Raw genomic sequence first — 21151 nt, forward strand, 5'->3', positions numbered from 1 at the left:
AGGGTTATGTAATTAGAGAGATTCATTCTTTTGTGGTGAGTTGGTCTTTCTTCTAGATACCACTGGAAAAGGTTAATACACTGTTTCTTAAATTCCCAGTTAGTTATGGAGAATGAACTATCAGTTCTTTATCTTTGTGGAAACAAAAATTGGAGCCCTGATAATGAGAGTTGAATTCCTGATGTGGGGCCTCTAAAAGTTCAGAGATAATGGTGGACCCAAGCTGCCAAGTTTGGGACTCCTGTTTGGAAATGGCAAAATTCCTCATAAGTAGAAGCAATCGTAGCAATCCTATATATGTATTTCATAGATTCTCCCAAAGTCTTGCCAAGAGATATCCTTCATCCTACACAGTAAAAATTAAGAGGGAGAACTTGCTTACAAATCTAGTTGATACACTGGAGAAAATAATAATCCTACTTATAACTTAGCAGCAGACTCATAAAGCGAATAAAGTTTGACTCAACATGCAGTTACAATGTTGTCACTGTTTACTCTTTAAAGCAGGAGGAGCTCAGAAAAGACACTTCTGGTTTTCTGCCTATGTAAAATGGCCCCTAATAATCATTTTACTACCATGAAAACGAAGACCAAGGGTCTGTGGGTATAAATGTGATCTATTAAGAGAAATGAGTAATCTGATTTTATTGGATGTAGATATTTTCATAGAAATGCTCAGCACTAATGAATACATCAAAAACCATACTTTATTTTATGTATAGCAATACAATTTACATATTAAATAACACTATAATAGAATGATTTGATATAGTTTTAAACAGAAGAAAAAAGGGAAAAATTTCAGGTTACAAAACCCCCCGAACAAATTAAAAAACCAAAAAACCAAAAAAACCCACTTTTTCCAAATGGGTCAATGCAACGACTGTATTCAGTGGCTAATTATGTCTAATTCCTATTGCACAAATGGTCAATGAAATTAAAAAAGAAAACCCAACTTTCACAATCACTTCCTCAAAGAAATAACACATGTTGGATTCTTTTGGAATGCAAAGATGGTTCTTGCTACTTCAATACACAGAAAGTTGAATTCACATATCCACCACAAAGGAAAAAAAAAAAACTATGACAGAGTTGAAACTAGAAAAAAATTAGCTTTATATGAAAATATAAAATTCTATGATTATATACCATAGATACAAAGTTCCCAGAAGATGCTTATCCAAGCAACAAAATATTTACAGTTTTAATGATTTTAGCTATTTCAAAATGAAGTGAAAGAGACATGAATCAACATGAAGGCTGAATTTTTTTTTTTTTTTAGAAACAATGGCTGCTTGCTAGTTTCAAATGTCCTAACAAAAAAGGAGTCACTACCCCAAATGTTGGAGAGTTGCGACATTTTATAAAATCGGCTGTCTCCTTTTCTGGAGATGTTTATTTCTTAAAACTCAAGATATTTTTCTTGAAATTAATTATCCTCTGTAGAAAATGCTTCCCTTTGCAAATATTTAACAAAAATACTAAAAACAGTTTAACAGCTAAGACAAAGTAGAGGCCAAATATCATTATTACAATTCCTTCCTATTTGTAGCATGCCTTCTTTCTAGAGATAAGTAAAGCCAATATTGTATGTTAAGTGGCAACTAAGGGCAAGCACAAAGGGGTAAGTGAAATTACAGCTGTTTAAAAAAAAAAAAGCAGGCATTTTCCCTTCATATAAAAATTCACTGGCACCATTTGAACATAAACTTTAGGACATAGCAGTTGAAAATGCATTTTCCAGTATAACTGCTAAATTCTTAAGACAAACTACATTTTGATTATTATTTCTTAAATTATGATGAGTTTGGGTTTCTTTTTTTTAAATTTTTTGCTTAGAATTAGTAGTATGTATCTTTGGTAAATTGGTATCTATATTTTAATTTTTAAATACAGTGTATATTCATTTAAGAAAAAATTCATAACAAGGCAGTTGTGCTGTGTCATTATAAAGTAATTAAGGTTATTTGCTGATTTCAGTATGTCACTCTGGGCTAAAAACTCCAACAGCCAGACCTTAAATGCCATAACCTTCTCTGATCTTGCTGGACTTTTCAACTCGAGATTGACTCTTAAAAGCGCCAACATATAAAAATTAGGAAAACCAATTCACCTAATTTTAATCATCTTGAATTTCAGAAGGAAACTTTTTTTAAAATATGAAAGATGATATTGTGGCTTTTAGATGAAGGAAGAGTTCTCTTGATGGCAATAGGGTGTGTTTTTTCTGATGTCCAGCATGGCCACTTGTTCTGATCTTTGCAATTCAGTTTTGAATGATGTGTGCGTTCTGCTTACCTAGAGCTAAATTCATACACTCCCAAAAGCTTACTTTTATAACATAGCACAGATTAGTTTGCAATAGCTATTTCCTTTCCTCCTGAGTGCAAGTGGTAATAACCTTGTTATGTAGTTAAGCAATGTGCTTATGTCTCAAAGAGAACACCATCTTTGCCTCTGGAAAGATGCAAGCATATATTTGCCAATAACAGATGAAGAATAATAGTGAGGATACACTCCATGGTCAGAGTGAGGAACGGCTGAATATAACTCTCCTCAGTGAAGTGTGTTTGGACCACTTTGGCAAGATGGGCAAATAGCAATTGCTCATAGTTCAGGGTGTCGGGATTTGTAGACTTTGGTTCCAGACCGCTACAGACACACAATTGCTCACAGAGAACTCCTAAGCCATCCTTGTAATGTTTCTATTGTACTTACTAGCTATCTCTCTTTTATCATGATTCTGATAGCCCTGGAAGAGATGGTCACAGAATTGGAGGGTATGCATTTCCATGAATTGAGCCCTCTGTAATAGCACAGAAGGGAATACTTGCCATGTGTCTTGTAACCAGTGTTTACTTTTGTTAAGAAAAAATGACAGAGGGACCATGAACCCCAACTTGAATGTTACTTCTGAAAGTCAAGTCCACTGTACCATCTACTGAGAAGAATTCGCTCATATCAATAGTCTGTACAACTAGAGGAACCTACTTAATTGAGTAAAATGATCCAGCTCTTGCCATGATGTGAAACCTTTCCCTTACTGATTTCCCTCAGCCAGCCGGCAACTGTAGTGTTCCTGTGTTAAAGCTTTTTTCTTAAGTGTTAGGCAGAGCTTCCTTGTGTCACCTCTGATGGGAGCAGCGGGGTAGTAAAGGGGTTTGTGTCCTCTAGCACATACAGTTCAGCAAACTTGGCTCCCTTGTACATCTTTTCTCAACCTAGCCTACACAGTTCGTGAACAGTGGACTGTTCTGTGTGGCTGAATCTATGTGATGAAAAGACGAGATGAACCCTGGCAAGTTATGTAGTTCACGGAAACTCCGTTGACCTGACCTATGTGTTAGAAATCCAAGGCTAGGCCTGTAGCCTCTCTCTCCTTAGCAGCTTTGCTCCTTCAGGTCCACTCTGACAAACTTCATAGAAACCCAACTCAAGATAAACAGAATCTCAAGGCTGATTATCATGAATATTTTAATGCCTATCCAGATGGTATGATAATAGCCAGTATGGACTTTTGGTCGAAGTTTATTGACATAAAAAATAACCAAAACCCTTTTCTTCTTAACAGGCCTAGTTCTGGTGATGGTTTCACTTCTGACAGAAGTCATCCCTCAAGAGCAAATGTGCAGTCGAAGAAACAGATCTCAGTAAGTAGCTTATTTTTCTAAATAACTGAACTGAAATTTCTTATTAATGCTCCTAATTTTCCCATGATGTACAGCAGGGTGAATATGGCTCCAAGGAATTACTTCCTTGGGCTCTGTGTCATGATGAGCAGTCTCTTTTTATCTGTTCTTGAGGCTAAACTACACAAAAGCATACAAAGCTGTCTCCTATTTTTAAAAACTGTTTGAAAATGTCACTATCACCTCTCACTCAAGATTCTAATTTTCTCTCTCCAAATCAGGTTTATCCATGTGTGGGAATCTAGATAGTCCCAAAGACTTTTGCTAATACAGTATTTTCAGTTTAATCCTAAGTAGAAGAATGCATGTAATTATGAGATTATTTATCATGAAACATTTGGCAAAAAAAGGAAAGAAAAGAATGTAAGAATGTTAGCTATATAGGTAGTTTTTTATTAGATTGCCATAGGAGTAATAGGAATATTTTAGAGGACTAGTTTCAAAATTACACACCTGCAAAGATTTTCATTATTCCACCTGCCATGAGGTATGGTATTATAAACCATGAAGCATTAATGGAGATTCACTAAAGGGTTTCATAACTGGAGTTATATAAAATATTGCCATCTCTCTTTGGTAAAAGATGGCCCTGATTTTGGGGTGTAGCTATTTCAGAGAGTCAAAATGGAAACAACACACACTGTCCACATAGCTACTGTGAAAACTGTAATACAGAGATATCTTTTATTTTGACACAATTGGGCATATTTTTAAGCTATGAATATAACTTTGTAACTAATAAGTGATGTTCACATGAAACAACTCAAACCTTCTACTTCCTTAATGGCTATCTTCACCATCATAAATGAAACTGTTTCAAGGCCATGAGGTTTGATAGACCTTCAGAGTAGCTTCCCCACACCTGCTATTCTTTTTTTTTTTTTTTTTTTTTTTTGTGGTATGTGGGCCTCTCACTGTTGTGGCCTCTCCCGTTGCGGAGCACAGGCTCCGGACGCACAGGCCCAGCGGCCATGGCTCACGGGCCCAGCTGCTCTGAGGCATGTGGGATCTTCCCAGACCGGGGCACGAACCCGTTTCCTCTGCATCGGCAGGCGGACTCTCAACCACTGCGCCACCAGGGAAGCCCCCTGCTATTCTTTAAAAGAAAACAATGCTCATTCACTCCATTAAACTACAGAAGGCATAGAGTACTGAACAGTGCCTTGGAAAAAATAGAAGAGGAGAACTGAGGAAAAGTACAGCATTGCCTGCTAGTAGAATGCAACTGCTTTAGCAACGATAGTAATAATAATTAAAAAAACCAAGATTCACTGTCGTAACAAAGACCTTCACTGTACTGAATTAAAAAGTAGCATGTGTGCTGTCATGGAATGTCACATCAGGGTTTGCTTTAGTATTAGATTATAGGCAGTAACACTGATCAGATAGTGCAAACTAGGTAAAACCGCGTTTCACTGTGTGAAATGAACAGAGGTGCAAATGCTCAGTAGGATACCATTAAGACATAAAATGGCAAAAAATAAATATCAAAACTTTTTATCAGTGTAAAAAAGTAACCGGGTTATTGTATAACGTCGAGTCTGGCAAAAAAAGGCCTCAAAAAAGTTCTCAGTCTTCAGAAGTTTTACAAATTAAGTTGCCCTTTCAGGATTCTGATCACACTAGAGATTCCATGCTCTCAGCAGGGTCCGATTCATCTGCCATGAGAACAGCACCATTTTTGTCCACTGTCATGGGACCATTTCCATTTTCTTTAGTGCTGACCAAGCTGAGCATTGCTTTGTAGACAAACTGGTATTGTTCCTGGAAAACAAGAGGGAGACAGTTTTTTGAGCCAAAGAGCAGCTTAATCATTTATTTCATCTCAGGTGGAAATACTGAATAAAAATGTAAATGTGAAAAATTTACTAGAGAAACAGGAATTCTGTCTCTGCTAGTTCAGACACTTAAAAAATAATCTCTTGAATCCTTTATAATCAAGACCTACACCTTCTTCATGTCCTTTTGATCCCTGTTACCTTGGAATGAATTCTCAGTGTTGACAGTCCACTCAGATAATAGGATATCCATATTTTATAATCAGAGAATACTATATTCTAGAAAGCAGAGTTTCTCAACCTCAGCCCTTTGGACATGTGGGCCAGCTAATGTTTTATTGTGGAGGGCTGTCTTAGGCATTGCAGGACATTTAGCAGCATCCCTGGGCTCTACTCACTTAACTCCATTTCCGGTTGTGACAACTAAAAAAGGTCTGCAGACATTGCCCAACATTCCCTGGGGGTCAAAGTCACCCCCAATCAGAACCACTGTTCTAAAGGGTGAGGCTGAGTTTCAAACGATGTACAAGTTTCACAAATAAGCAGAGTACTTACAATGTCTGTGAATACTCCAGGCCTCATCAGATTGATCATTTTTGCAACCTGGAACACATCCACAGCATTTTCATTCTCCAGCTGCTGGGACAAGGTGGTAAGGGCACATAGCATTCCTGCAGAAACTGCGCCGTACCTTGGGGAGGCAAAAAAAAGCTATTTCAGATTCACTAAAGGACAGTATATATTGGAACAAAATTACCATCACCTATTTCCATAGAAGCTAGGTAGACTGTATTGATATCTACTCTAGAACACAAAAATGAATGAAATGCTGGACAAGGGCAGAGATTTAGAGGTTAGCATAAAGGTGACATTTGTTTCTGAATGTGACATCTCTCAGACGGGCTTACCAGATGTTTACCTTGATGTCTAATATGAGGTTAGAAGTTCACAATTAGACTTGGGAGGGCTGTAAGAAGATTTGATGTCAGGGACAAGTTGGGTGATGTAGTAGGAAAAATAATACGAGAATTTTAACTAGAGGCTATGAGACAAGTAGAAAGTGGTGAAAGGCTCTGGAAAACATTTTTTTAACAATCCCGAAGGGCTAAATTGAACTTCCAGAATATGAATAAAAATGGAAATATGTGGCTCAAAATGCAGTCAGAGAATTTCCAAAATGAGTTTAGTAATTATCTTTGGCACTGAAGTGGAAGTTTCCAAGTATGAGCACCTTCTATAAAATTCTTGGAAAAATATGGTTCTCTTTGCTTCACACACAGGCACAAAAAAGGCTTAGAAGGGTAGCAGACTTTTTCATCAGGCCAGGTTGGCATCTTCAGTTTTTACAGGAACCTGTGTGGCACATAGTTTCCATACTAATGATGAGAAAACAGATGGATTAAATGAATTGTTCAAGGAGGTGTTGCTGGTTGGTGGCAGAAATGAGACTAGAATTTAGATGCCCTGTGTCCACTGTTCTGTTAATAACGATTAAATATTGTTTCTAAATTTATTCTTACATGAAATTAAAACAGTACAGATGTTTTCACTTCTGTAATGCAAATAAAGCCAACGTCTCCCTAACCACCCCCCCAACTTCAGAGGTAATCTGTCTAAGGGAAGAACTGTTATGCATTTAGTGCACAGCCTTCCTAGATTTAAGGATATCAGTACATGTCGATCCGGCTCATTATTTCATCTGCTGCATGCATACCGGATGTCCTCACTTCCCCATGGATGGACATTTAGGTTGTTTGTGCCTTGTGCACATAGCAGAGTAGTACAGAGTAGCACCTTGCCATGCGGAGAAGAGCTAGGTCACAGGTACGCCCATTTAGTTTTAAAGACACTGAGGTATTTCTCTCCCACGTGTTGTTACCTGTCCATACTCCTCCCAGCCAGAGAATACTAGTTTCTCCTCATCATTTTAAAGTTTGGCTTTTGCCAGTCTGATGTGTGAAAACTTGAATCTTACTGTTGGTTTAATTTGCATTTCCTTGGTTGCCAGGGGAGTTGAATATCTTTCTATGTTTATTGACCCATCTGTATTTCCTCTTCTGAAACTGCCTATTAATATACTTCGGCCATTTTTCTATTGGGTATGTCTCTTTTAAATGAATTTCTAGGAGTTATTTTATATTATCTGCAGTACGTGTTGCAAGTATTTTTTTCAGTCTCTACTTTCTCTTAGCATTGTTTGTGGTTGTTTCTGTTAATGCTGAAATGTAGTTTAGATATAATCAAATTTATCAATCCTTAGCTTTTTTGGAATCTTGTTTGTTAATGCTTTCTTTCCCCCAGTATTTAAAAAATATTCTCCTATATTTTTCTACTTTTTTTTTTTTACATGTAATTGTTTAATTCATTGGAAGCTTATTCTTATTTTGATGCAAGGTAGGGGTCTGAATTTAGTTATTTTTCCAATGGATAACCACTTGTGCCAGCATTTTTTTAAACATATATTTGCTTTATTAATCCTCATTTTAAAATGTGCTGATTTGGTTTATTTAACAAATAATGTGAACAAAGGTTCAGAAGGAATAATATCACAAAATTCCATGGTCAGACAATGCCACAACTATAGTGCAAATTTTGCTTTGTATTCCAACCTAACATTTATAAAAATGGTCGTCTTTAGGGATACATACCACACTTAGCTTTCACCATGAATGTGACCTATAAAATCAACTATCAGAGACCACATCCAGGAACCACAACATTGTCTACTTCCAGCTCATTCACAGGATCACTCCCCGTGTACAAGCTCTCCTACCACATGGGAATCCAATATTCCAGTCCCCACTTTCCATCCATCAGCCCCTAACATTCCTCATTCCTACTGCCTAGCCTAATTTCATCCCCATTTACTTACTTAAACCTACATTTATTAAGACAAATGATTCCTAAGTCTATCTGACCTTCTACTGTACCTCCTGATCAAGACACCAATCCCAGTGACTCAAAATTGTTCCCTATTCAGTGGGTGCTTCAGATGAAGCACATGATTAGAATATTGATCCTCATCTAAATACAGAATCACAAAACTCAGTCACTTCCTAATATATCTGGCAATCCAACTATACCTTGATAACTAGTCTTCTATGCTCCATAAACATGGTCAGCCTTTTCTGAATCTTTTCCATCTCACACATACTCTTTCTTTCACTTTCCACGTATGGGACTGACGCCTGCTACATTGGCAGATTACCTGAGTTCACGGTTGTTGGGCTGCATGCCACAGGCCTGCAGGCCCTGTACTTGCCCAGCCTCAAGACCAAAGAAAGAGCCCAAGTCAGCAACAGAGACACCGATGGTTTAATGGGTGGGGGAGCTTACATGTCTGAAGCAAGGTCCTGGAGCGACATCCCACTGTATGCAGCAGACTGCAGAGGGCAGGACATGCAGGACAGGGCAGCAGTCTTTGCTCCCTCTGTGCCAGCATTTTTTATTGAATTGTCTCATGTTTCCTCATTGATTTGAGCTGCCTTTTTAATAGTCTAAATTCTCATATATGCAGGCCTATTTCTGAACTCTCTATTTTGGCCCTTTAATCTGCTTGTCTGTTTTTTTATACTGTATTTCCCAACATTCGTTTAAATTCCCATAGGTTTTTAGTAAGTCTTGATACCTGATAAAGCAAGTTTGCCCAATAGTCTTGGCTGCCTCTATATTTATTGTTTCACTTTTAGTGCTTCAATCATACATATTTTCATTTTTCACTTGTACACTCGTTTCCATATACCTCTACGCTTCTACCGCATTCCATGCTGTTTCATGTTGATTGGTACTGGGCTGTCAAGGAACACAAAAAGTCTTGTTGGGATTTTGGTTAGGCTGCACTGAATACATAGATAGATCTGAGGAAATTAACATCTTTTTGAGTTTTTCTGTTCATGAACATGATGTCTTTTCTCCATTTATTCAGGTCTTTTATAGTTTTCAATTAGATTTTACAGTTTTCTATGTAATCTTTTGCCAGTTTCATTTTAGGGTAAATCCTAGGTGGTTTCTGTTACTCCAAAGAATGGCCTCTTTTTGCGACATTACTGTTTGGTTTCAAGTTGATATATAGGAAAGTTATTGATTTTCACATGGTGAACTTGTATCCAGCCATGCAGAACTCTTTTTAAGTTCTAATAATTTGTGGATTCTCTAGGAAGTTGGCTACATCTTTATCTGCTAGCAATGCCACTTGTCTCTTTCTTTTATACTTCTTCCATCTTTTGCTTTTACTGTATTGGCTAGGATACAATAGTTTTGTATTCTAACACTGTGAAGAGGTGTCATATTGTGTTCTTTAATGGTAAAGCTTCTAATTTTTTAATATTAAATAAAAATATTTGCTATAGGCTTCTGAGAAGTAATATTTATCGAGTTAAAGAGAATGCTTTTGACTTTTTGTTTGCTAAGAGTGTTTTCTTTTGGGGAAGGGGATTATGAATGGCTGTTATTTCATTGTATGTTTTTGAATATCTATTGATTTAAAAAAAAATTTCTTTAATAATGTTCTGAATTCATTGAGAGCAATTTTTGGTACCATTTAAGCAGCTCTATATTCCCAGAATAAATCTTCTTCATGATGTATATAATTCTTTTACTATAACACACTGGGTTTTTGACAGTATTTTCTTTAGACCTTTGTACCCATATTCAAGTAAGTAACACTGGCTTATACTGTTCCATTCTGGTGCTAGCCTTGTTTGTTTTCTTAATCAAGGTTACCTGCTCTCTCTGTGTGCTGTTGTTCAAACGTAGACTGGTCAAAACCTAGTGGGCCTTAAAGGGTTGAAAACTCTCTGTGCCAGGCTCTCTTACAAGTACTTCACAACCTAATTCTCAGAATAACCCAGTACTACAGGTACTATTAGTACCCCCATTTTGAGGTTGAAGAAACAAGGCACATCCAGGGGAAGTAACTGGCCAAGGTCTCACAGTTTGGGAGACTAGAGCTTATATTTCAGCTGATACATGTCAATGGCTCAGAACAGAGACTGACTGGTACATTGTGTTCACTAAGTATCATTTACTATGACTAGGTAGGCTTAAAAATTTATTGGTATAGAGTTATAAATAGTTTTAAATGTTTATTTCATTTCCTTTAAAACACTTCTATTGTTTTTAACCTTTTATTAAAGAAAATATCAAATGTATACAAGGCATAGTAACCTTCACTGCACCATCACTAAACTGAAACAATCATCAGCTCATAGTTGGAGTTGTTTCATGTCAATTTCCTCCCCATGTATTTTGAAGCAAACCCCAGGTATTTTATTCATTAATAATTTAGCATAAAACTCTAAAAGATAAGGTTTTATCACACCTATGTAAATTAACAATTTTTAAAACATTTGAGAACTACAGATAAATGGTAGATTTTTTTCTTCCCAATGATAAATTATGCCTTCTTTTTTTCACCAATTTCCAAAGTTGTGTCTTTTGTTAGTAAAATTTAAGCAATGAAGTCCATCTCCTCCTTGCTCCCATTTCATTACTGTTTGCTTTTCTTTTAATTCCTTGTACTTTTTGTGGATTTATTGGGTTCTTTTTCTGGCTTCTCAAGTTGAAAGCTTATTTAAAAATTTTTCTCCAATATATGAGGCTTAGGCTATACATTGTTTTCTCTGAGTATATATCCTATCAGGTTTTGAAATGCAGTGCCTTCATTATAATTTAGTTTTAGGAGTCTGTAATTTCTATTTTCATTACCTCTTTAAACCATCAATTATCTCTAATTCTAGCCATAAGGACTTCGGTGTCTGGGTATAAGAATTTGGGGTCTCATTTCATTGTTGGTTTCTCATTTAATGCATTATAATCAATGAATGTGGCCTTGTATGATATCAGTTTTTTGGAACATATGAAAATTCCATTTATGGTCAGTAATTATAAATAAACTATTTGTGTTTGAAGAGACTATATGGTCTCTCTGTAAGTCTCTCTTGGGTACATACTTTTAATATGTATTTAAGAAATGTTTATTTCTAAATTCTATTTATTTTATTGTAGTTGATTTACAGTGTTGTGCCAGTCTCTGCTGTACAGCAAAGTGACTCAGTTATACACATATATAAATACATATAAAAAATATTCTTTTCCATTATGACTTATCCCAGGAGACTGGATATAGTTCCCTGTGCTATACAGTAGGAACTTGTTGTGTATCCATTCTGTATATAATTGTTTGCATGTACCAACCCCAAACTCCCAGTCCATCCCTCTCCTTCCCTCCTTCCCCTTGGCAACCAGAAGTCGGATCTCTGTGTCTGTGAGTCTGTTTCTGTTTTGTAGATAGGTGCATTTGTGCCATATCTTAGATTCCACATAAGTGATTATCATATGGTATTTGTCTTTCTCTGTCTGACTTAGTATGATAATCTCTAGGTCTGTCCATGTCACTGCAAATGGCATTATTTCATTCTTTCTCATAGCTGAGTAATATTCCATTGTATATAAGTACCACATCTTCTTTATCCCATTCATCTGTAGATGGGGTACATACTTTTCATATGTCACTATTAGATCAGCCTTGTTAATTATGGTATTCAGATCTTCTCTCTGAATGTTTTTTGTTCATTGTATCCTGATACTTCATTTTAAGAACTCATCCCTTTATTCAGTTCTTAGAGACTCTCAGCCATTCTTTTTTTTCAGCTGTTCATTTCTTCCTCTTTCATCTTTGTTCTCTCCCCACGGATCACACCCTTAGACCGATGTTGGAACCTCTGTATCCGGCTTCCATATGAGTCTGGTTGCAGTTCTGTCCATTGCACTACTAACTCATCTCTCACCTTTTCCATTTCTTAGCCTCTAATTTGTTCCTGTTTCTTAATGCATGTTTGTAATTCATCTCATATGGTCTTCCTTTAGATCTCTGAGCATATTATTTCAAAATCCAATTATGATTGCTCTATTACTTCTGATTCACTGTATTTTTTTGTTCTTGTTCATCATGTTGTCTGTCTTCAGATTCTACACTGAACCAGGTTTACCTTCTCATTTTAGCAGAGCTAGGAATTCCCCACCCCGCCCCCAATCATTTGTATGCATTTTTTTTCAATAGGGGAAGAACTTAACCCTTTAATCTTTGCTAAATCTGCTCTCGTGAAACTGTTAGGATTTTTTTTTCCCCCTTCAAGCTAACCATTGCCATTCAGATAGGAAAGTCAGGTATTATTTATTTTACTATGCACTGTGCACCCCATGTGGGATTACTCTGGCCTTTGCTTGGGTTGTCTTTCCTGTATTTAGCCATTCTTAAATAAGTACCTAAATAAAAGGAAGTACCTACAAAATAAGACTTTAAACAGGACTAGAAACTAGGTCAAATCAGTCAAACGCATAGATACTTTAAAGTATCAGTCTTTAAAGACTGAAAAAATAAAGGCCATTCTCTTTCAGAATTTTAGGAATTAAGTAGGATTAAAGGATGTTTGTCAAGTTTCATGCATTTGCACTTCAAATTACAGGGACTTGGTGAAAAAGTGATACAGGTAATTTATAACTTAGCTAAAACAAGAATACTGTATAAATTCATTGGTTTTGGTAGTTTGTTTGCCACTTTCTCAAAGGGCCCATTGACAGCAATACTTCTTTAACTAACACTATGCTGTTAAAATGTATTTTCATCTTCCCCTGTCTGTGCCTCAAAGAAATGAAAGTACTTTAAGTTCCCGACATTCAGTAATGTTTTCAGGTGGCTCTGTCTATATTCATTTTAAGACACGTTGGGGTTCCTTGTATCATCAGTGTGTGTAATACTTATGGCCATTTAATTACACTTTTTACTACTTCATATAATTATTGTTGTTTTGCTTTTACGATGTTGTTTTAAAAATCATAACCAACAACGCAATGCAGAGGTATAACCCTGTCCCTATGAAGGAAGTGAAGCTTCCCTTCAAAATCATTACGGCAGGAAGGAAAACAGAGCTAAAGCTTCAGTATCCATTAATCCTGGGGAATAATGGCAGCACAAAACCACAGGACTTTAAGAAATTAAAACTTTGGAAGTGAATGAGAAAGTACAGAAAACAAAAACACAGTCCGAAGACACAAGGGACAGGAGTGCTTACTGTGAAAACCAGTGGGAGGCAGTGTTAACCAGTGGGATTAGACAGATCTGGATTTAACTATAGCCAGTGCCAGCTTCCTGGCTTGACCCCTGTGCTGCTGTGTTGGGCCTTGTGCTTTGATGGGTCCACTACTTAGGAGGGTCCTGCATAAACTAAACTTCTTAGTTTCATGCTCTGGTGTTGCCATCTGGAAAATTTTTTTTTAATTTTTATTTTACATTGGAGTATAGTTAATTTACAGTGTTGTGTTAGTTTCAGGGGTACTGTAAAGTGATTCAGTTATACATATACATATATCTGTTCTTTTCCAAATTCTTTTCCCATTTAGGTTCTTACGGAATATTGAGTATAGTTCCCTGTGCTATACAGTAAGTCCTTGTTGGTTATCTATTTTATATATAGTAATGCGTATATTTTAATTCCAATTTATCCCCCCCCCCACCTTTACCCTTTGATAACTATAAGTTTGTTTTCCAAGTCTGAGTCTGTTTCTGTTTTGTAAATAAGTTCATTTGTATCTTTTTTTTAGATTCTGCATAGAAGCGATATCATCTGATATTTGTCTTTCTCTCTCTGACTTAGTTCACTTAGTATGGTCATCTCCAGGTCCATCCACGTTGCTGCAAATGGCATTATTTCCTTCTTTTTAGTGGATGAGTATATTCCATTGTATATATGTACCAAATCTTCTTGATCCATTCATCTGTTGATGGATGTTTAGGTTGCTTCCATGTCGTGGCTATTGTAAACAGTGCTGCAGTGAACACTGGGGTGCATGTTTCCATTAGAACCATGGTTTTCTCTGGATATGTGCCCAGGAGTGGAATTGCTGGATGATATGGTAGCTCTATTTTTAGTTTCTTAAGGAAACATACTGTTCTCCATAATGGTTGTACCAATTTACATTCCCACCAACAGTGTAGAGGGTTCCCTTTTCTCCACACCCTCTCCAGCACTTACTGTCTGTAGATTTTCTAATGATGGCCATTCTGACCGGTGTGAGGTGATACCTCATTGTAGTTTTGATTTGCATTTATCTCATGATTAGTGATGTTGAGCATCCTTTCATGTGTTTGTTGGCAATGTGTATATCTTCTTTGGAGAAATGTCTTTGTAGGTCTTCCACCCATTTTGGATTGGGTTGTTTGTTTTTTTGATATTGAGCTGCATGAGCTGCTTGTATATTTTGGAGATTAATCCATTGTCAGTTGTTTAATTTGCAAATATTTTCTCCCATTCTGAGGGTAGTCTTTTCATTTGGCTTACGGTTTCCTTTGCTGTGCAAAAGCTTTGAAGTTTCATTAGGTCCCATTTGTTTATTTTTGTTTTTATTTCCATTACTCTAGGAGGTGGATCAAAAAAGATATTGCTGTGATTTATGTCAGAGAGTGTTTTGCCTATGTTTTCCTTTAAGAGATTTATAGTATCCGGCCTTACATTTAGGTCTTTAATCCATTTTGAGTTTATTTTTGTGTATGGTGTTAGGGAGTGTTCTAATTTCATTCTTTTCCATGTAGCTGTCCAGTTTTCCCAGCATCACTTATTGAAGAGATTGTCTTTCCTCCATTGTATACCCTTGCCACCTCTGTCATAGATTAGTTGACCATAGGTGCGTGGGTTTATCTCTGGGCTTTCTATCTGTTCCATTCATCTATATTTCTGTTTCTGCGCCAGTACCATATTGTCTTGATTACTGTTGATTTGTAGTATAGTCTGAAGTTAGGGACCCTGATGCCTCCAGCTCCGTTTTTCTTTGTTAAGATTGCTTTGGCTATTTGGGGTCTTCTGTGTCTCCATACAAGTTTTAAGATTATTTGTTCTAGTTTTGTGAAAAATGCCATTGGTAATTTGATAGGGATTGCACTTATCTGTACATTGCCTTGGGTAGTATAGTCATTTTGACAATACTGATTCTTCCAGTCCAAGAACATGGTATATCTCTCCATCTGTTTGTGTTATCTTTGATTTCTTTCATCAGTGTCTTATAGTTTTCTGTACAGGTCTTTTACCTCCTTAGGTAGGTTTATTCCTAGGTATTTTATTCTTTTTGATGTGCTGGTAAATGGGATTGTTTCTTTAATTGGAAAATCTTTATTGTTAATAATTTTGGGGCAAGGGTTCCTACATTTTCATTTTGCCTTGGACCCCACATACATTATGTAGCTGGGACTGGCTCTGACACTTAGTAACTGGATATGTGTGTACACAGGGCCTAATCTACACATGCAGCCCCCATTTCCTCATGCATGAAGCGGGGATCCTAAAGTTACCCCCCTAGTGGGGTGATTTTGAGGATTAAATGAAGGACTCAATTAATTGTGATTTGGAGGTGTCTTTGCAGCAGTTGGTACAGAACTCAGTCCATATATTTCAGCATTTCCTCTGGACTGTCTCAGGACAAAATTAAAATTAACATTTATTGAAGACCCCCAAAGAGCTTTTGCTTATTTCAGCTTTATCTGTCAATAATTACTGTATCAGATGTTAGAACTGAGAAAGTGTTAAAACACAAAAGTATGCAAGCACGCGTTCCATTAGCTGTCAGAGTGGGGATGTCCTCCTGGGTCACGTAGCTCTGGAAAACTCCACTGTACACTCAAGACAGAATACAAGTGAACAAGGCAACCAGTATCTTTGTATTATGAAAACAGTTGTGTCCTCTTGGATCTCTTGGAAGGGCCTTGGAGACCTCCTTCCCAACCAGGGACCCTGGGATCCCACTCTGAAAACTGTTAAATGAAATTAGCCCATGATGGCCTCCAACGGGGTGATAGCTATAGCTCCACAGTGAATTCACATTAAGTATTTGCACAGGAAACTAGCCTTCGTTCTGCAAGTGAAGGTCTAATCTACCTAGTGTCTCATAAAACTGTGTAAGAACCATGCTGTGTTTTGAACTCATCTGTAGGCTCTGTGTTTAAAATTTGACAGTAGTGATACAGATCAGCCTCTGGATAGAACTGTCCTGAGCAGACAAATATAGGATGCTGTGAATAAAGCAGTTTGCCTTTAAGCTGTGCCTGTGCTCAAACAGAATCAGTTTACTTTTTGTTGAGGAAGTTTACCTTTAGATCATTTCACCCAGAAGCTTCATCCACCTGGCACACAGCTGTGAAGACCAGCTCGACATCACAGAGTTTGTGCACTAAAAGTTCAACTCAACTCTTTGACTTTCAGTGGAAGCCCTCAGGCCTTCTTGCCGAGCCTGCCCACTGCTATCTTTGACAGAACTTAAACTTTGTTGTCGATAAATTGGTTTTATAGTTCACAGATGAATGTAAGCAGGAAAAATACCAATAACCAAAAAAAAAGCAAGGCTGTCTGGGGCAAGTTCATATACAGGCACATATCCTGAATAATGGGTGAGTCATCCTAACTTGAAAGCACGGTACCAATTCATACCAGTATTTATCCACCACCCACTGTGTGTCACTCTATGGAGAATGGGATGAATAAGTTAGCACTGCTGGTCACAGCAATGTGGGGTGACAGTCATGTGAACAAATAGTTACAATATGATATGATAAACAGGAACGGCATTGGTGAAGATGCGATGTTTATGGATGATCCCCTCTGGTTTGAGTTAGAAACAGTTCAAAGAGAGTGACTTTTGAAGTGTGTGTTGAATAAAAAGGCACTTAGAATAGTATTTGCAGGGCTAAGGTGGGCTGCAGGAAGTAAATCAGTGGAGGACTGGGATGATAGCTGAAGAAGTAAAGCTTCCACCAGCTTGTAAAAGAATTTGGGAAGTGTACTGAGAAGGCATCAACAAGACTTGGTGGCCAATGATAACTGGAGGTGAGGGGGCACAGAAAAGGACTCTGATATGTTTCTGGTTTGTACAACTAAGTGGGTGGGAGCAGGCTGGGAAGGTAAGTTTGGGTTTATACATGCTAGATTTGAGGTGTTTGTTTGTAGGCCATCAGGAAGGAATATTTAGAGGTTCAAAAAGTAGGTAAGATGGAAACTGAAAGGTAACTGGCATTCAGTGTTGTATTAGAGCTAACAGCTATTTAAAAACTTCAAATGTGCTTGAGTAATGTAGAAAAATAATTTTAATGGAATCACTTATCTCTTAAAGATGGTGGATAAATGAACGAACGCATATCTTTAGGTGGCTTTTAATCCAGCTCACCTATATGATATGTGAAGAGCCACTACTGTAGGATGAATTTGCTCTTTTCTTGCTTAGGCCTAAGAACAAGCTACATTTGATTAATTCCAGAGATGACACAGTCAGCATGTAGCATAAACTAAAAATCACTCAATAAGACAATATATCCCAAAGCTGGATATAGATAAGTGAAACAAACAGTTCTGTTTAAATTGTTCAACTAGGTGTTGTTGGGTTTTGTTTTGGTTTTTCTTCTTTCCGTCTTCTCTTACCATGAATTATAACATTAGCTGCATTACTGACTTCAGGACAGATCCTTGGAGTACTATCAGAACAGCAAAATCCATCATGGAGCTGGGCAGCAACATTAGAATTTGGTCTGAATTGATAAAAGCTAGTAAAACCCAGAAAGTATATGAAAAGCTGACCCAGATTATTGGGGGAAAAAACTCTAGAAGCAGCCCTAACTTTGTGCTATAACTGCATATCCTAAAGTTTCGTACACTCGTAGTAACTAACTACCCAGTTATTCTGAGGTTGACTGTGTTATTTAAACACTACTGCTGGTTGTCACATTTCCAGGGATCTTACTTACTCAGGCTACTTAACTAATCCTAATTCTTCTAATTAAGAGGTCAACATTTTGGGGCTTCCCTGGTGGCGCAGTGGTTGAGAGTCCGCCTGCCAATGCAGGGGACACGGGTTCGTGCCCCGGTCTGGGAAGATCCCACATGCCGCGGAGCGGCTGGGCCTGTGAGCCATGGCCGCTGAGCCTGCGTGTCCAGAGCCTGTGCTCCGCAACGGGAGAGGCCACAACAGTGAGAGGCCCGCATACCGCAAAAAAAAAAAAAAAAAAAAAAAATTTAAAAAAAAAAAAAAAAAAAAAAAAGAGGTCAACATTTTGAAATAGTCACTATTTTAAAAAGACCATCAAACTCTTTGGAAGGAGCCAAACACATGGCTTGCTTCAAATAGGAGAGTACCGTGGATTTGAGGTGAAGGTGCTGACCTCAGCCGAAAGTCTTTCTTCACTTCCTGTGACAGCATTAGTTCAAGGATAAGACTTAATGAGCTTTTACTTCAAAATATACTACTATCTATTCTAGCAGAGTAGATGGTAATTTAATGAAAATAATGGATGCCCTGGCACATTGCTGACCAAGGGAGATAACTACCTACATTAGAACTAGAGACGAGGACATCTAATTGGTGCCACTGGCTAAAGGTTTGTGAGGTTCACAACAATCTGCAACTGATTTGCAGGTCGAGTCCATCTATGAAGTTTGACTCCAGGTATTCGTATACCATATGGTATATCTATGACCCCCTTCCTTCTCATGAAAGGGAAAGTGGGCTGGGTTTGAACTCTATTCAGACACTTAGAAGCTCAGAGCCAGGAGCAAGTTATTTGTTCTCTTCGCAATTCATATGCTTTACCTTTAAACTCCCAGAGACAGTACTGTAAACTTCAAAACACATTGTAAACTATAAATATTATCATTAATCATAGTACCTTTTTCATTACATTTCATGTCTACACTAATAAGTGTTTGCTGGAAATCAGTGTAAGGATTTAAAAACAACTAATTAATATAAAGTATTACATGTAAATTAATAGAAATGTAAATTAATAGAAATGTAGACATGTTGTAAGTTATTGTTTAATTTGCATTATAGAAACAGAAAACCTCAGAAAGCATGCAGATGTATTTTGGTCAGCTGAGATACAGTACTTTCACCTTTCTAGAACCTACACTCGGAGAGCCTGAAGCCTTTGACAAATGAAAACCCAAAAGAGAACCACAACACCTTGCACATGGACAGATTAGAAATAAGCTGGAATTGTCACAAGCTGAGAGAGGGAGTACGTTTTTAAAATGTGTCTTTCCTTCCCCCTACTATCGCAATGTAACAAGACAATTAAAAAACAGATACATACTCATCATGAACAATGGTGGGGCCATCCCTTGTTAAGGCCTCTTCCTTGATGACGTTGATAAGTTCAAAAGTACTGCTTATGGGGGCGTCCGGGTTAGGCCATTTGGGACACTGGAAGTGCCGAACTTCTAGGACATAGTCATCCTACAACCAATACAACACGAGTCACGGCCCATCCTTCATTTCACCCTATCTATAATCTAATGACTTGTACTTGCTCCTGAGGAAGTGCATACTATAGATGATTGAAGAATGCCAGATTAACCAAACTGCTGTAAGGAGAAAAATACTAGGGAGGTCTGCTTGACATGAACAAATGAGGTTATAACAGTTAAAATGAATCCTGTTCAGGGAAAAATTTTAAGGGATAACAAATTATAAGAGGCTTTATATCCTGCTCTATCTTACCTATAAAAATAAAGAAAAAAAACCCCAGGAAGGGGTGAGGACATCTTTATTTAAATTACTAATATAAGACAGCTCCCCTCTTACCAACCCCATAGGAAGGTAGTTAATCATGCATCAAAATGTTGTTTACTAAAAAAAAAAAAAAAAAAAAAAGTCTTATCATCTCTGCAACATATTGCAAGGCTTACATTTCTGACGGCAAAGAAAATATTGAGCTCTAGTATATTGTTTTTATAATTAGGTCAACAGGCCTATTTGTATGCATGCTCAATCAGAGGAACTGCTACATGTCATCTTTCCAGCTGGAAAAAGCAAATATTTGAAGGAAGCAAAAAAAGGAAGTGAACATACTTAAGTGGTACTCAAATGCCTGCCTGGGCCCATCTTAAGGGTGGTAAATTACTCCATTATTACTTGGAAGGGTGATCCAGGGCCCAGCTGTGGCTGTTACTGAGGAACTGAGGTTGAGGTTACCTGTGTAGCTTCAAGGATAAAGTCATGGATGATAATTTGTTCTTCGTTAGAGAGGCACAGTCTGTCTTTGCTGATAAGGGTGACGGTAAAGGCCTCACAGTTCATGGATTCTTCTCGACTTGGCCAGTATACAAACTCATCTTCAGCCTATGGGGACCAAAAAAAAAAGGACAAAAATTCCTCTGCAGTGCTGTCAACCATTTGTTTTCGAATTTTCTTACCAAACGATTTCTTTCTTTGCCATTTGCCATACCTCTCAAATCATTTTTTAAATTGGGTTCATAGAATTATTAGCCCGATTAGATTAGCCCTATCTAATCATGCTGAGTTCAGTGGTGGTTGTATTCTATTGTAAAATACGCTTCATAACTATTCCCTAGCACCTCTCACCTATGTCATTCCGACAACCAAAAAACCTCCCTCTGTAGGGGATGTATTACCCCTAGCTGAGAAATGCTCTGTAATATAATTGTCAGAGTAAAAAAGGAGACAGGATCTAGGTCAAGTAATTTTAACTTATTATTTCACAATGGCTTATGCGACTAAGATGTGCTAATTGTTGTTCTATGGATTATGTTATTAACAGTTCTACAGTTGATCAACATTTTGCAAAGGACTTCCGTAAACATTATCTTATTTGGTTTTCATACTATGCTAGTGAGGTATTTTTATCTTCTG

At 37.3% G+C, this 21151-nt stretch overlaps 1 protein-coding gene and 1 long non-coding RNA gene across 5 annotated transcripts in view; one reads left to right on the forward strand and one right to left on the reverse strand.

Moving 5' to 3' along the window:
* LOC309813459 overlaps positions 1–4563 on the forward strand; it is a 28177-nt gene extending 23614 nt beyond the window's left edge. Inside the window, exon 2 of the long non-coding RNA XR_014295505.1 lies at positions 3572–4563. This is a non-coding gene — a long non-coding RNA (uncharacterized lncRNA). The remainder of the gene's footprint in view (positions 1–3571) is intronic.
* Positions 690–21151, reverse strand: part of PTPRG (protein tyrosine phosphatase receptor type G) — a 747832-nt gene continuing 727370 nt past the window's right edge. For all 4 annotated transcript variants that reach the window (XM_082638320.1, XM_082638318.1, XM_082638319.1 and 1 more), the window contains 4 exons: positions 20474–20620; positions 19593–19735; positions 6023–6158; positions 690–5453 (listed from right to left, as the gene is read on the reverse strand). In XM_082638320.1, coding sequence (XP_082494446.1) covers positions 5307–5453; positions 6023–6158; positions 19593–19735; positions 20474–20620 — 573 coding nt within the window. In that variant the 3' untranslated portion in view covers positions 690–5306. The remainder of the gene's footprint in view (positions 5454–6022; positions 6159–19592; positions 19736–20473; positions 20621–21151) is intronic.

Source organism: Mesoplodon mirus (assembly GCF_964341445.2).
Source record: "Mesoplodon mirus genome assembly, chromosome: 12".
Classification (NCBI taxonomy): Eukaryota; Metazoa; Chordata; class Mammalia; order Artiodactyla; family Ziphiidae; genus Mesoplodon; species Mesoplodon mirus.